At 41.8% G+C, this 17,610-nt stretch overlaps 1 protein-coding gene across 3 annotated transcripts in view; it reads right to left on the bottom strand.

Annotated features, from left to right (window-relative positions):
- Positions 1-4,547: 4,547 nt before the first annotated feature.
- TTC39C (tetratricopeptide repeat domain 39C) overlaps positions 4,548-17,610 on the bottom strand; it is a 449,102-nt gene continuing 436,039 nt past the window's right edge. For all 3 annotated transcript variants that reach the window (XM_069220027.1, XM_069220029.1, XM_069220030.1), the window contains 2 exons: positions 11,205-11,243; positions 4,548-7,388 (listed from right to left, as the gene is read on the bottom strand). In XM_069220027.1, the coding sequence (XP_069076128.1) occupies positions 7,299-7,388; positions 11,205-11,243 (129 nt within the window). In that variant the 3' untranslated portion in view covers positions 4,548-7,298. The remainder of the gene's footprint in view (positions 7,389-11,204; positions 11,244-17,610) is intronic.

The following is a 17,610-nucleotide window of genomic DNA, read 5'->3' as shown; positions in this document are numbered from 1 at the left end:
CTCCCTCGAGGATCCTGCCTGGGATACTAGAGGTACTGCCAGTCCATGCAAATTGCATGTACTGGTTGACTGGGTGTGGTGACAGGGAATAATGGACGTGGGGCATGTGACACATGTGAGATGCGCAGTATTTACACAATGTTTAGCAGCACACAGCTCATTCACTATGTTTGACTATTTCTTCATGTCCGCTGCTAGTTTACATTATGATAACAATGCCTACCTCTAGCCCTGGTGCAACTTAATATCCAATATAGAGGGTGGGGAGGTTGTCCACCGACTGCAAGGGTGCCTCAATTAAAGCAAAGTAAGTCACCCACAGATTGCGCTTCACATCATCCCATATACTTAATCCATTTACAAACTAAGATACTGGGTAAAGTACTGGCAAGGAGATTGGCTGACAAAATTTGCACCTTGATCCATTATGATCAGAACAATTCATGCTGGGCCACGGGATGACTCACTGATGGCAGCCACTGAATATAGCCTTAGCCTGATCCAGTGGCGCCACGCAGAGACAGATCGGGCCTTAATATCAATTGACTTCAAGAAGGCTTTCAGCTCTGTCCATTTGGGCCTCTATGCTCTGACTGTTGGAGTCCATGAGTTATGGACCGGTATATTGCTGCTATATACAAATCTTATATGCGGACCCCTGGCCAGAGATTAGATTAAAGGGGTCCATGTCCTCCGCATTCGCTATACAAAGGGGGATGAGACAGGGCTATCTCCTCTTGTATTTTCCCTGCCAATCTAGCTCTTGGCAGAGGGGGTCCATACAGATCCCCAGATGAGTGGGTTTAACTTGGGGAACTTTCAGAGAACACTGGAGCTCATTATATGCTGACAATATCCTTCTGTATGCTCAAGGTCACGGACATCAGTTCTTCAGCTTATGCAGATGTTATAAACTCAGGGAGAGATATCCAGACTCCATTAATTGGAGTAAATCAAGGTTTATGCTTGTGGTTGGGGACTGTGGCTGCATCAGCCGTACTGCAATTGTCTACGGACCGTTTTAAGTATCTGTGCATACAAATCTCACAGAGTGAACACTGGGCCTGGGAAATAAACATCATTACATTGTGCGAGCAGGACAAGAGGGAGATAAAGGTATGGGGTTGTTGCCTCTATCCATAGTGGATAGAGAAGCATTGTTTGAAATGATACCCCTGCCCTGTTTATTGTGCGTGCTGCAGAACTATCCTTACGCTATCCTGGGTGACTCCATGCTGTCTCTTTAATCTGTGATTTTGACGTTTAACCAGGCTGGAAAGCAACCCAGGACTGGTGGCCTCGGGTTTGGTGATGTGAGGCTATAGTACAGGGCCTCTCAGGTCCTGCCGATTAATATTTGGCTGTATGCTGATCCTGATGATCCTCGTTGTGGGTCAGAGTTAGAATAAATTGATGACCAGGGCATCTCCACCTATAATATGGGCCCGGTTAAGGGGACGATGTTGAAGTGCGGGTGGGCTGCCCTTTGCTGCATTGGATGGGAGAGGGTGCTGAAGGTGCAGACCCCATTATGGTATGGTTCCTGGCTTAAACACACGGTACACTTGACTGGTTTGCGGGCGTGGGACATGATTGGTATCTCACACCTAGGTAATGTTTGGGACAAGGATCACATACACTTATGTGAGTATTGCAAGCAGACATACGAGTTGCAAAAGACACAATTTTACTGATATTTACAGTTGCAACACGCTGCAGAGGTTCACGCTGGGGAACTCACTGCCTTACCTAACCATAACACAAACACAATAAAGTCCATGGTCACACAGGACCACTTGGTTGATAAAAGCATTTCTATGATAGACGTCACATTAACGAATATCACTTAGTGACCCTTTTACGATTAAGGGAAAGATGGGCACAGGATGAGGGTGAGATGCCGCCAAAGATACTAGGAGTGTTAATGTGCATACAGCTCATTCAACTAAAGTATTTCTACAGGGCCTACTACAGTCCGTTACGGCTAAGTTAAATGAAACCCGGAATGGACCCAATCTGTTTAAGGTGCGGTCCAGCCATGGACACATTTTATCATACTGTATGGGAATGTATGGTTATCCAGGGGTACTGGTCATGTAAACATGGTACTCTTTCTCAGATAGTGGGCTGGCAGATTGAACTGTATCGCAAGAGATCGTTATTGGGGCTGATGGATAAGTAGAGAGGGCCCAAGACCATCAGGATATTGCTGCCTTGCGTTTCGGGTGGCTATCAGAGATACTGCCCAACACTGCTGCTCGGAGCACCTCCCATCCCTCCCCCAAAATACTGGTTTCAGGGGATGGATTACTGTGCCAAGGGGGAGAAATAAGATGTATAGATCATGGGGCTGAATGAATTAGTACCATAAGATAAGGGATATGTGGTGGGACCACTAATAGGAGTATGAAGGAGGTGTCCCTCTTATTGTCATACTGCTTAAGTTGAATACAATTGTGTTTGGGGAGCGTGCTGTATGCTGCCTTGTATTTCTTTTTAAACTTAATAAATACAATTTAAAAAAACATTTATTTTGCTCAGTCTATGGTAGTAGTATGCATGTATATGTATGTTATCTGTATACTGTGAAAATAGGTACCTGGCTTCTGTGAGCAGAAGCAGACTGTTACTGCATTATGATGTAGTGTTCTTTCAAGAAGGGACCCTCCAGCTTTTTCCATCATCGAAGCACGGCTAAGATGGTCCTCATGGGTACGGGGATGTTGTTCCAAATACTGGGTGCCTGGATGAATAGGGCCTGTTGGCTTGTAGGTAAACCTGCAAGACTTCTGAAGTGCAATGGTTAAGGGAAGGAGTCTGCTACAGCGTATATACTACTCAACTTAGTGCAGCAAAGTTAAGGGCAAGTACAACTCCTCTCACACTCTCGTAGCACTCCATGTGTATGCGCTTGTGCCTTATGCTGCACCAAGTGTAGCAGCAGATTTGTGAACCTCAACGACCTCGAACAACATCTCCCACGTGATACTCACTACTTCCAACATCCTTCCAACCACACACCCTGCACGTGTCCTGGAACTGATGAAAACTGTAGCGATTACAAACCTCAATAGGGGTATGAAGCACTATAGAAATCCACTAATGCAAAGCTATCTAATACAATCTCAGCTCTACACCATTTGCTGCCCCTCTTACTTCTACAATAACAAGACAGGTAATAACCTTATATTTGCAATAATATGGAAGGCCTGTATGAAGAAGAAAATTTACACTAAATCCGAACCATTAAACTTTAAACAAGTATTGTCTAACTCAGATGATACTGTCCATTCCATTATTTTTAATAGTGCCATTTTAAAGATCTATATTACTTTTCCTCATGTCAGTATCCCTTGGTTTCTGACAACTGACATCTTCAAAAGTACAAAATAATTGACATAAAGGTTTATGAAAGAGAACCTGGTAGTTGCACAGGGCAGCATTCAACGTCTTATGTAGACATGTTCTGCTCTCACCAACACTGTACTATTTATAAACTAAATAGGGAATTCGCATAGGGCAGTGCCGCAAATCTTCTTGCTGCGCAGCCCTGCGCCAATGTAAAAGGGCAAGAATACACCATATTTATGAAATATGGTGCATTATTGCCCTTTCCCCCTGTAGTGGTGCACAATTACCTGCCTAGCGCCAATGCAGGCACCGTTGCACCATGGTGCAAGGGTGCCCGCGTTGCATGCAGGATTGTTTTTGTGCAGGAAGGGGCACTTTCCTGCACAAAAACAATCTTGAGAGTAGTTTCCCTGTATTCCTGCAGAATGCAGCACATATGGAAAGAGGAAAAAATAGAAGAAATGAAAATATTTCTCCTCGTTACACCTGCTCTGTGGAGGTGTAAGATTTTGTCGCTGCCCCAGGTGTACGTGACTAAGTAACTCTAGTGCAGTGTCAAAGTTTACGGGATTTGCATGGGAAACCCCACTGCAACGCCCATGGAACGCCATCCAAGCGAACAGTAAGGCAAAGCAGCCTCTTGGGCTGCTTTGTCTTACTCTATGAGGCCAAGAAAAGCCACGCAAAGTAGCACCGCGCGGCTTCACAGACATGGTTGAGAGGCTTGCGCCGCCGGAGTGTTAAAAAACGTGACGCTGCAGCAGCGCAGGCCTCTCATAAATATGCCCTGAAATATCAGCATGTACAAGGAGTTGTTTGAAGATTGCGCTGCTTCTGGGGGTTGCGTTTGTGGGGGGAGGTTGGTTTTATCATATTGAGCGATCGATCAATCATACCACCTGAATGTTTCCGGCCCCCCTTTGTCCCAAACGTAAAGTACCTGAAATTTATTTTTATTGTAAAACACTAGTCAAGGCACCGACTTCAAAAATCTGAATTTAGTTGGGATAGCTACATAAAACATTTAGTCAACAGCTGAAAGTTGCAGGTAATATATGATGTTACTTACAATTATTATTTTAGTACTCTTTTATGTTCTGCCCAAACAGTCAGAACAAAACCAGAGAATTCTTATCTTCTGTTCCAGCTATAACGCATGCGCTGTACAGGCACTGACAAGGCAAATGGAGAGCAAATAAAACGAGTCTCAGTTTCCTTTTATTTTTCAGCAGAAATATAAAAGTGCAAGTTGTTTTTGACATGTAGTATACATCACAATAAATATTCTGAAGTTTTGCCTTTTTGGGCAACATTTAGAAATTCTACTCCTAAAATAATTTTACAATAAAACTTTGTCATAATTAACCAAAAATAAAATATACTTGACCCGGTAATAGAAAAGCATTTAATTCTACGTAGTATGCTGCATTGTATTATTGCTATTAAACCACGCCTCCGAGTATGTTTTTTTTTTTAAATCAGATAACATTACAAACTACTGTTCAAATTGTTCTCATCACCGGCATGGTCTAATGTAAAACCACCCTCCACTGCCACAACCAAACAAAGTTGCCTCATTTGGACATCTAGTCCCATCGCTGCATACAAAAGCAAACCTCCAAGCTAAAACCTATTTTAAGAGTACAGGCACCATCCCCTTCAGAAATAATGTAATTAAAAGATACTGAGGGGAATTAGGATACACGAATAAGGTTCTTGGTCACATGACCTGGCTGATCGTGACACATGGAAGAGCTCACTCAAATGTAGTCTGCTATTAAGAGGCAGGTATGTTCTGATGCTTTTCAGACTCTTCCTCTGCTTTTTTAACAGGGTAGTTAAACACGTATCAGTCTTATAAAATAGCTTGGACCAGAGCTCACCAATAAATAGAAGTTCAAACCAGCGATGTAGGCCATAAAGCGCAAAAGGGAAGATGGCAATTTTTTAAAATACAAACAACTATACCATACTAGGCCTATCCCTACATTAATCACAAACCGTTAGCATATCTTAGACAAGCCCAAATCAATTATTCTAGATCCAATCTGACTGAAACAAATTAATATGATGAACATACCATCAAAGTGGTTATCTGAATGTAACTGAATTCTACCTAGCTACTGTCTTGGCAAGAAGACATTTGCATATAATGTGCCTTTATTATGTGCTAACAAATGTTTAATCCCACCTCTTTATCCACGTATTGAAATCACTGGGAAGACAGGTAACTAACAGAAGTTGTAGACAAGTGGGAAAATAATGAGTTTTACCAATGGAAGCATTCCCGCTGCTTCGTCCACAATGTATTTCCTATGCAGTTTAGCAAATTCCTCTAAGTAACAGATGGAAGTAATAATTTTGCTTATTTTTGTTGTATATAGTTCCCACTGCTTTTTCAGATTAAGGATAGAAAAGGTCAACAAAGGCCCATGAAGGTTTTCTTTAAAAGCTTGAGAAACTCAGAAATTGCTGATGATAAAAATAAAAAGTCAATACAAACCATGTGGACAGCGGGAGAGGCCTCTATGATCAACCAGCAGGTCCTCCATGCACAACAAACAAGAGAGACAGCCAGACCAAATTACTCAGAAACTTCGCCAAAGCACTACAGTTCAATCAATTAACAGGAAACAAGATGGAATAATATTGATGGGTTAGGATATCAGGGGGTTTAACTTACTTTGCACGTTCTAGGAAATGCATAACCTTACTGGATTTACTCCCATTTAGCCTCAACATCGCCCAACAATATGACACATTACTAAAGTCAGCTCAATCTAATTAAAAGTCTATACCTAACACAATACACTGCAACAATCAAATCAATGCATGTGAAGAGAAATACACCTATAACGACTGATTTGTAACACATTAATTAATCACAAATTTGGTTGGACTTTTTTTTTGAGTTATATAGTCCTAACCAAAGTCTCGTTCGAAGTGAGGTATTAGAATGTTTCAGGAAAACACCAGTTTAAATTATGCATTTTTTTGTGAGGTGGTATTATAAAATATATTTAATTGTTGGTTTTTAAAATAAACATTTGAAATTTGGCTGCTGTTTCTCACACGATTAATAACCTGAGTGGAAATACGCCTAGAAACACCCCTGCTCCGAGCAGGACCTCTGCTCCTTTCTAACATTGAAAGCACAAATAAACACCATCCTCTCATAAAAAAGTAACAAATATCCCATAAGATAATAAAATAAATATAGTCCGGACACATGTAAACTATAAATATTTGGGACCCACTGATAGTCCCCACAGAATAATATGTACAGGAAAAATCCCTGAATCCAAGTATATAAACTCCTTTCTTTTTACGTAATTCAGTGGGTATGAACGCACTATTTGAGTATTACAACTACATTTCTACTACCTGTACGAAACTATTAATGTTAAATTTGGTCATTTTTGTTTTGTCACATATTGGAGATTAGCATTCTGCTAACAACTAAAAACTATTACAGGTCGAAGAACATGCCTCATATTGCCACCCCACCCTCCTTTCAAATGTGGAGGAACAATACCACTGACATGAATTTTGAATGATGTAAACATATAGCTAGATGTGTGCTTATTCCTGGCTAAAATTCACAAATGCCCAGACAGCTAACTTTCCCCTCCGCATTTAAAAAATAGATTCAAATTAAGTTACTACACAAGGTCACTTAAACCCTACTTTTCGTTTGAGAACTCGTATTACAAATGTTGTTTTGTTGCAGTTTTGAAGACAAAAAAATGTGGAGCGAAAGTCCGTAAGTACTTCAGTCTTGTTCGAAAGTTCTGAATGTGTCTCTGGCAAAGATTTTTACAATAAGAGTTGAGCCTTTGTCCCACGCCCCGATTCAAACCCTCTTTTCCTTTGACGATGTTTGTTCTCCTTTTCATTTGTAAAGTGCAGAAGCATTTGTGGGAGGCCAAGTGTAGACTTCCTGTTTGTCACTGAGGGACTACTTCCATCAGAGAGGCTAAAGCTGTGTGGATGCGAACATGTAATCGGTTCTCAAAGTCATAGCCGCTAAATTCTTCCTGAAATTGTTAACAAAAAAAGAAAAAATGAATGAATCAGCTGCAGTTACAGTCAAAGCATAATACACACAACTAGGCCAATTTTAGGGGCAATGTATACAAAATACAGAAAATGTGTACATTTTGGAATATCAATCTTTTCTACCAGTTCTATAAAGATGAAGGGCACTGCAGTGTTACGTTTGCACCCGAAACAGAAAGACGAGGTTTGTCACCCTATATCAATGAACAGAAGGAATTAAACACTCATCAATCACTAGCAGTCTTCATCATCTAGTCAATATCATGATTTCATACATATTCACTCTGGTTGTAAATCCATCAATTGGTGATGGGCAATATGTGGGCATCCCAAACATGTACCAATAAATGTACTTGATTAATCCTAATTTATCTTGATAGTCTAAATCCACAGTGTGCAACCTGTTAAATCCAAGTCCACAAGGTGCAACATCACCTTATTGGCCATTGGCGTATTACACATGGCAAGGTTAAGTGGATGGACATGTTAGTGGCAATGTATTAGATTAATAAAAATAACTTGCATTAAGTTAATACGCTTCTACTTCAGCCATTATCTTCATTCCCTTATCAATAAACCTAGAGAAATTTTCAAATGTAAATATATTTTAATTGTAAGAAGATTAAAAAACTAAGTAAAATCTAAAAGACCAATGTGTGTAGTAAGAAAAATGCTCTTCAAATTAAATAGAAAACTCCATGAAAGATGTGAAGGCCAAACTTTCTTTGTTCAGAAGTCATCATATCTACGGTGTTACAAATATGGCACAAAGGAAGGTTTTCCCAGAAAGGAAAGGGGGGACCCAAATTAAAAGCAAGAGTCAAGGACGAAGCTCACTTGATACCAAGGTTGAAGTTCAAATCTCTTTCCTACAATTGACTATGAATGATAATCGAGATCAGATTAGCTTTCTGTGTAGTTACTTTCATATTCTGACTCTCATAGACAGTACCTGAGGCCTCAAATCTGCATCTTCCCTACTTTCAGCCTGTAATAGTGAGCACAAGAACAGTGGGAATTCGCTTTTCCCTTGTAGTGACAACTGAGCAGATGGTCTTGACCCACACGGTCAGTATGGCAATGAAGACATATGCCTCAAATGGCTTTAATGTCATCAACTTCTAAGTTGCAACTTGACTAGACAAAATAAGCCTGAAAAAGCAAATCAGTAAAAGGATGGGATTACCTGAAGTGGCATGACAGTAGAGAATGCTGCTGAACTGCAGTTTACCTATAGGGCCAGGAATTGCGGTTGTGGGGGGGGAGAGAGTGGCTATAAAGCTCTGACAACTCGAACAAGGTACATATGAATAAAGTAAAGGTACATTTTTTACATGTCTTCAGTCTGACCAATATGCTGGGACGATTTCCTACTGGGGCACAGTCAGTGCTAAAACATACCAAAGAGCACCCCTCTCACGGTTTTAATGACTTGTCATACGAACAGTACACATGTTTTCCAACGTGCAATAACATTTTCAGATAGCTTCTCGCATGACATACTCCTCAACACACTCAATGGATCCACATAAACAAGATGCATTACTAATGCTGCACAACCATCAACAAGTGGCTGAAAACATACATTTGCCTTTAAGGAAAATTTGTGGAATCGAAAGTATTCTCAAGAATATTTCGTGCTCAACACTTTTTTCCAGATTCTGCATGGCTCTATTATTGAGGGCCAGGATGCTGTCAGCCTTTTAGCTTTCTTCATAATATAGTTGTTTTGTAGTGAGCATTTTAAGGCAATCTCCCCTAATAAAATCTTTTCAAGTTTGCCTCTAGGGTGTAGCAGTCCCTTATATGTTTTAAGTGAGAAAAGGCTTTCATGTTCGACTTTCAATCAGACTATTTGTTGTTCTAAGTCAGTTTTTGTTTTATTTCTCCTAAAGAAATTAGCTGTGTGGAGGACCAATCCTCCCGTTTTACTGCTTTTGGAGTGCCCCTTCTTGTTGACAGGGAAGATGTCTACTCATGGTTTTTCGTTAGATAATATTTTAAAGCTCGGTGTATTTCTTCCTTCAGAATCGGGTCCAGAAAACAGTGGTTCATTCTCCTTTTCCTGTGTGGGAAGGATTTTTCCTAAGTCAATTCATGCAAGATTGTTACTGGTAAAAATCTGATAATATCTGTGCCTCGACTGAACAAGATTGTATTAAATAAGGCCTTTGTGTATAGAATAAATCAAGTATGGAGAACGATCTGGGCACATTGAAATAAAAAGTGTAATTTATTTTTAATGTGGGTAAATGTGTGAGAGTCTATTCCAGACATTTTGCAGAGAAACGTTGTGTTTATGATGCATGCAACATCCATAAAAACGTTTCTTTCAGATCAAAACAGGATCTCACATATGAGAAAAAACAGGTTGTCACGGAGATTATTAGCAGTAAAGTTAGTGGGCTGCTGCTATGTGAGAAGGTCTGTGGTTCTGAGCCGGTTCCTACAACATTAAAATCATCTCCCATTATCAACAGACATTCCATGTTGTTAGACAAGATATTTCCAAAAATGATCTCTATGGTCATTTGGGGTGTAAATGCAAGTTAGTGTAATGGGTGCTCCATTTAATTCGCCCTTCAGTATGTTAGGATTCTCCCATCCTTACCTCAGTATATAGCTTCATTTTGGAATTTTTGAGCTTTTCTTATCAAATTAGAAACTCTTAGTTTTTGTGGCTGTTGAGTAATGGAACTGCTGAGGGCATGTAGGGGAGTGAGGTCTGTCTCTATCATGTTGATGAGACGTAGGGAAGGCAGTGCAAAAAGACTGCTTTGTGACGACATACTTAGGTCACTGTCACGGTAACGTCAAAGTATTATTTTAAGAGCCACGATGAGCACGGGATGACAGAAGGAGCACGAGCGAGTGGGTGGTAGACAGTACAGCCACGCATTTGGTGGGACTTCGGTTTTGTGAGCTTTCAACTTGACACGAGATGTCTGTTAATTCACTGAGCCAGGACATTCTCAGCAAAGACCTTTTGCAAGGGATATGAGACTTAAGGCATCACGGTTTGAAGATGAATCAGATAGTTGTGAAAATAAACAATAATGTTTATCGAGTACACTTGATTCAAGATGTCTTTTTTGGATGTTTAATTTGTAAATAAAAACGTGCCATGCCCAAAGCCTTCCTCTTGAACACGCGTCTGCTGCAGTAAAATGTGCGAACACAGAACGCTGAGGCAGAGTAATCCTGAAGTCATCTTGGGCTTTTTCAGTCCATTTAAAGCCAATCCCTGCCCTTTCAGCTCACTCTTGCAGCTTTCTGCTTTCCCCTTTGTGACGCTTTTTCGTTTTTCTCATCCTCCGTCTTTCCCATATGTGTCTTTTGCTCGCAGTAAATGATTGAGGCAGAAAAATAAGTGCCGGCCCTCAAAATTAAGTGCCAGTGCTCGGCACCGGAAACAACAGTCACGAATTAAGCATTGATTTTTTGCCCATGTATAGAAGGTGAATAGGAATATGGGTTCTGCTATGGAGGAAAGAGGTTGGGCCAGAGGAGAGGTTAAGGTGAGGAGTGAACGGAGAACGCTGCGTCAAGTGAATGACGATGTATAACAGAACGCAATACATAAAGAATTGCTTCTGCACCTATCCATCCTGAATTTAATCTGGTAATTTGCTAGAGGCTTCTAAAGTCTGTATGTAAGGAAAGTGAGGATTGGAAAATAAATACACAACTTTGAGCGAAGACACAGACTTCAGGTAACTTAACCACTAACAAAAATAACAGCTTGACAATGTTTTTGTTGGTAAAAAAAACCCAGAGTGTATTCAAAATCTCACCTTTGCCTGGAAAAGCAAAATCTTTCCTCTCCCGATAGTCTGTGAAAAAAAGATAATTAGAAATGATTCATTATGTTATTTTTTTCAAAGCATCACGCTTACCAAAGCAATGATCATGGTGGCAAGCACAATAGTGTTTGAAACTCTTGTGAAAGACTACATGAAAACAAGCATAAAAGTGAAAATATAAAGCTTAATATTGAACACGTGCTGCAACATAAATTCAAAACCAACATTGTTAAAAAACATAATTACTGTGGAGAGCACGTGAGCCTTTTTGTGTAAGCAGGATATTGTTATGTATGTAAGTAGGTTATACCTATTTTAAACTCCCCCTACGAAAGTAAATGCTAAGATATTTCCTTATATTAAATTAAGCCACTAACTAGCAAGCAGTGAGTGGTAAGTAACGTTCTGACCACGTGCTCTTCATGGTGAATAATTCAAAAGTCACACATAAACCTCCAAAGGTCAACCGGTGACCTTTCCATTTGTGCCAAGAGCACGTTCTTCAGTGCTAAGGTAGTCTAATGCAAGCTGCAAGGCTCATATTTACAAACTATTCTTTCCCATTAACATATGGTTTACGAAGGCTTTTACTCTATGACCCCACTGTTATAGTAAACGTTCATGTCTAGCATCAAGATTTGTGTTAGAAAACCTTAGGCATGATCCAGGTTCCTGTAAGCTGAAGTAATTGGAGCTAAAGCATAGGTAGATAACCAAGTATACAGTGCACTGAAAGGAAAGTTAATGAAATATTTACATATTCCAAAGGTTTAGTAAATAGATTCTTCCCTCCTCAAGAAGTAGACCCTGATGACTTTGCTATTTACCTGCCCACTCACTCACTTATGCTTTATCGGCAAGATCATCAAAAAAGCGGTCTGTGCTCAACACAAATCACGTCTATGCTAACCAACTCCTGAATGACTACAAATCTTGTTTCAGATCATGCGCAGCATGGAACTGGAACCTTACATATTGCAGATGACGCCCTCCTGGCCATAGATAAATGTGACCCCCGCCTCCTGATATTGCTGGACCTCTCACCTGCCTTTGACACAGCTGCCATCCCACCCTTATCAACACCCTGGATTATCTAATGGGATTCACTGGCAAAGTCCTTCACTTGTTCTCCTCCTATCATTCCAACCAAAACCAGTTTGGCCACATGGGCACCTCCAGGTCCAAAAATATCCCCAACACCCCCATCATCCCCAAAAATGAGGGGCATTGCCTCATAAAATTCTTTGAGCTAGAGGGGGTGGCTCCCGATAAGTCGGGGAAGTGCAGGGCCGACCCAGATGAAGGCTCCGAGGACGGAGGCCTAGAGCGTTGACGCTCTTCCCGCACCGCATCGTCCGAGCGACGGGTAGAAGTCGAAGAACTTTCGTCCTTCTTTGACTTCTTCTTCTTGTGACCCGAATGTCCAGATGACTTAGAGGACAAAGAGTGGTGGTGACTCCATGGCCGGTCTCGAGACTTTCCTCTCGAACAAAACCGTGAGTGCTGCGGGGTTGAGTGTCAGGCCGCCATGAGCTTTAGGGATGGCTCCCTCAAAGCTTTCGAGTTCATGGCCCGACACTCGGAACACGACTTCGGGTTGCGATCGTGCTCCAGACACCAAAGACACACGAGGTGCAGATCAGTCATCAACATCGTTCAGTGACAGGAGTTGCAGGGCTTAAAACCGGTCTTGCAGGACATCCCTTGACGCATTCATGACCTCGTCAAAAAGAATTAGACAAAAGTGTAATCGTAGTAAAAAAATGACTGAGGTAGCACTCTCCGGATCTGCGCTTATGCTGGCGCGGAAAGAAAAGAACTGACATCAGCGCGCCCGGGTGGCGCCTATATACAACCGTGACATCATTACGGTGAACACAACGCCAACAATGCCCGCGGAGTCAACCGACACCACCTGACGGCATGCAGAGGTACTGCTCGAAGAAAAATCTCCGGATCCAGTCTGACGCCTGGGGAAATTCAAAGGTAAGGAATCTGCAATTAGAAGTCTCTATCAGGTGCTCTATCCATGACAGAATTCTTGCTACTTGCCAAGAACAACAAGCAAGAAATAGTTCACATTTGGTTCAGTGACATGAACCTGAAGAAACACATTGCCAAAAAAACAAACAAGCTCTCTAAAAAAAATAAAAAAATGTGAACTGTTTGTCCCAGAAAGCAATTTCAGAACTGCTGCTCAAGCCTTCGTACTCACATCTGGTTGGTGGTAACTCCTTGCAACATGGACTCCTAGACTTCACACTGGCTCCCCCTTAAGGGCATTCTACACGCCACAGCATGTCTCATCCATGGCCTGAAGAAATATGATCACATCATCCCCATTGTGATGAAACTCCATTAGCTCACCTTGCTGTCCTCCACCGTCTTTAAAACCAGCTGCATCATTTACAAAGCCATCACAGCACCCCCACTTGTTTTGCAGACAAGCTTACCACCTCCACTTGCTCTCTGCACACTTGCAGCAAGAACACCATAAGAGACTGAGAAGTATAAAAAAAGAAAACCAAAGCTGCAAGCTCACTCCATCTGCACACCCAGGATCTGTAACAACATCCCTGCGTCCATCAGGTGCGCCCCAACGCTGTTCCAGTTCAGGAGAAATTGAAGATGTACCTCTTTAAAGACCAATGCAACAGGGCACAGTAACAGTACACTTCCTCTCCTCAGACCGACCTAACTCTATCACTCACTGTCTGTACGCTTGCCTTTGACCCTATGCAGTGCTCCATTGATTAATGTCATGCTATAGAAACACCATAAATATAGGCAATCCTATCCTAAAAAGGGTGTGAAGGTATATGTGGTCACAACTACAAATTTAAGCACAGTATAACTTAATTCTTATAACAGCCTTAGAATATTTGGGGTGAATGGTAGCCAGTTTACATGTATCAGCTGTCCTGTATGTGAGTTGTACCAAGATTACAGATCTCAGTTTAGGTACATCGATATACCACTAGTGCCATTATCATTTAGAGGGCCAAGTTTCACCAGTATATGTTTCCTCTCTTGCCTCATCAAACCTAGAAAGGGAAGATTAGGGAGTTATTTTCCATGGCAGTTCATTTACTGGAAAAAACACATAACCTCCTCTAGCTTGGATATGGTCTCCAGAAATCAAGACTGCAAGCTTCTATACAGTGACGTGGCAGAAACTTCCTCACTCATCGTAAGCTTCACAATATGGCGGGCATAGTCACCCTTCAATGGGCAATGCTAATAAAAACCAAGAGAGCCTTAAACCCTGACTTGGCTCCTCCGTAATTTTGTTTATATATGACATGGTCTACAGTTGAGTGTGTGTGTGTGTGTGTGTGTGGAGTGGTGTGTGGAGTGGTGATTCAGGAGCCCTGTGAACTAGTACTGGTGAGGCCACGCTGGGACTATGAGAATCCACATAGTGTTCTGCCTTTGCTTCCTTAGGACAGTGAGAATCAAGGGAAACAGCAGCAAGGTGTACGCGAAGACATTGAGACATTTGATCAAAAAGGCATTGCCCTAGAACCCTTGGCAAACACTGATGGCATAACACTGCTATTTCTTGTTGTTCTGGGTGGCATGCAGGTCTAATGTGGGACAACGCTATTTGTGGAAGAGGCAGAACTCTCATCTTAGTGGAGCTCCCATTTGTACAAGTCCGATAGTGTTCGACTGAGTGCATCCACCAGATCATTTTGACATCCACAAAGCCGCTCCAAAGCGATGTCCATGTTGTGTGAAATGACCCAGTCCCTTAGCGCTTGCACCTTTTTTTGACAAAGGCCTGGACCTCGTTTGCCTTTTTTGGTGATGTTGAACATTGATAAGGTATTGTCTGTTCTGATGAGAACCACTTACCATGCCAGGCAGGGAAGGAAAGTCTATAGACCAAGTCTTATGGTTTGAGGTCCTGGACATTAATATGAAGCCGATATTCTGAATCTGGCCATAGACTACTGGTTCCTAGTTTCTTAATGTGAGCTCTCCATCCCTCCATGGAGGCATCTGTCATGAGCACCAATTTGTCTGATGAATGGTGGAAAGGAAGCTCTGCGTTCAGATTTGTGTGAACTCCCACCGTACTAGTGCTTGTTTCAGGTGTCTTGCAACTCTGACTGTATTGTCCAATGTACTGTGAACTTGCTTCCATACGCTGTTCAGTTCTTGTTGAATGGATCTCATCCGGAGCCTGTAATATGGTATAAAACCTAAGCTTGATGATATCAGGTCCAGCAGAGATTTGTATTGTCTGATTTCGACAGACTGTTTGGTGGAGAAAGTCCTTGCCACGGTCATAAGCTTTATTAGTCTTTCTGGTGAAGAGAAAGCTTTTCACAGCTGTGTGTCCAGTATCACTCCAAAGAACTGAAGCTTTGTTCCATATTTTGTGGAAGACTTGTTGGTATTTACAGTTGGTCATATTCTGTGGAACAGAGTGATGCAGAAGGTTGTAGAAGCCTATGCATCTGTCCTTGAAGGAGCCTTGACAAGGTAGTGGTCCAAGTATGGCTACACTTGGTGACCCTGTTGCCTGAAGGCAGCAGCAATTGGTCCTAGGCACTTAGTAAGTATTCAACGTGGTGAATTAGGGTTGAATTGTAGCACCTTGAATTTGTTGTGCTACCTTGCCACTGAAAAGCAGAGATATTTTCTGCGTTTCTAGTGTATTGGCATGTGGGAGTATGCAACCTGAAGATTCAGAAATGTCAAATTGTTTTCTTAGATCATTGGGAGGACTTCCTAGAGCAATAACCATTCAAGAGTTTTGCTTCTTCAAGTGCTTGTTCAGCTCCCTGTGATCCATATTAGGTCTCAATTGTCCTGTATTCATCCTGATCAGAAAGAATCTGGATGAAACCCTGACTTCACTGGGCTTTGTGGACCAGCTCTATTGTTTCTATGAGAAGGGAAATGAACATTTCCCATTGCAATTTCCTCAAATGAAGGTGATGTGCTTTTCTGGGCAGTCAGACTGGTAGTTTCTGTAGGATCTCCAAGGTATGACTTGAGGGTACAATCCGCCACATCCAAATTTCCAATGTTATGGAATCCCTTCGGAGGGCAATAAGTGAAACTCTCCACCTTATCCGCTAACATGAAGGGTTTTGGGGTGGGGGGTAGGGCAGCTGCAAAATGCCAAGCTAGTTTTTTGTTGTCTTGGGAGTGTGCTTTGGCCTCTGTATAGACTGAATTTTCATCTGTAGATCTGAGAACTTTGTGAGGCACAAAAAGTTGAAAAACCAAGGTGATGATATTGGAGGTCCCCAAAGCGTTATGTCATATCCACATCAGTGTTAATATTGTGCACAGTTTCATCAACTTGTTTCCCAAACAAATTATTCAATCAAACAGCATACCCAGTATTTTAGCCTGGACTTCTGGATAGAAGGAAGTAGATTCCAGTCATCCCCATCTTCTCAAAACAGCTGCTCCTGATAGCAGCGGAAAGCCAGCTTGTGAAACATCCATTGTAACATCCATGATGGCTGCTGCCGTTGTTGCACTTCCTTTGACTATATCTTCAGCAATCTCTCCCGTATAATCGGGTATAAGGTCAGTCAAGGATGAGATGTCATGCCATAGCTGGAGATAATAACAGCCTGAAATTGTCAAGGGTTTTGTGGCCCTGACTGATGATACCAACGTGGAACCTAATCTATGGCCTGAATTATCAGTGCGTCTGCCATTCCTACCAGGATATGTTGACAACGGAGTGACCAGGTTCTTAGATCTGCAATATGCCACAGACATGATAACAGAGCCCAGTTTGAAATGCCATAAGGCAGCACTGGGCTGTGTCAGGGGCCCTGTATTTTTTCTCCACACAAGTTACTATTGCTGACATTTTGGCTGGCGTATGCCTCAACTTTAGGCCTTCTGACCAGGAAATATCTAGTGTAGGTATTGATCTATTCGTTTTTCAGGGCTGCTCCTTGGAATCATATAGGAAGCACTGGCGTTCTACTGAGGTCATCAAGGGTTTAACATTTTTAGCTGCTCTCGCCATTAACACATGGAAACTGGTTATGTTATCAAGAGGTGAATCTGGCTGGATGGGCATTTGTCACTTTCTTTTGGTATGATATATCTCATCCCTCACTGCATTACTCCCTTCATCTGACAGTGTGCCCAGGTACTCCAAATCAGAACAGATAGAATCTAAAGAATCTTTATCTCCCATATTGTAGGAGTAGATGGGACCAGTTTTGGTGTGATTGGTCCTAGAGACTGACCCGTTGTAGGAGAAGGGGTGAAGGTGGAGTAGGAGGTGCTGGTAGTGAAGGTGGAGGCCGGTGGACACAGCTGGTCTTTAAAATGTGTTGATCATCTGTTGCAAAATTGTCAAAAACGCAACAGTTACCTGCAAAACCTCAGGGTACGTATAGCCACGACGAGG

This window comes from Pleurodeles waltl, chromosome 2_2 (genome assembly GCF_031143425.1).
Source record: "Pleurodeles waltl isolate 20211129_DDA chromosome 2_2, aPleWal1.hap1.20221129, whole genome shotgun sequence".
In the NCBI taxonomy this organism is placed as follows: Eukaryota; Metazoa; Chordata; class Amphibia; order Caudata; family Salamandridae; genus Pleurodeles; species Pleurodeles waltl.
This window is presented reverse-complemented; position numbering and strand designations above follow the sequence as displayed.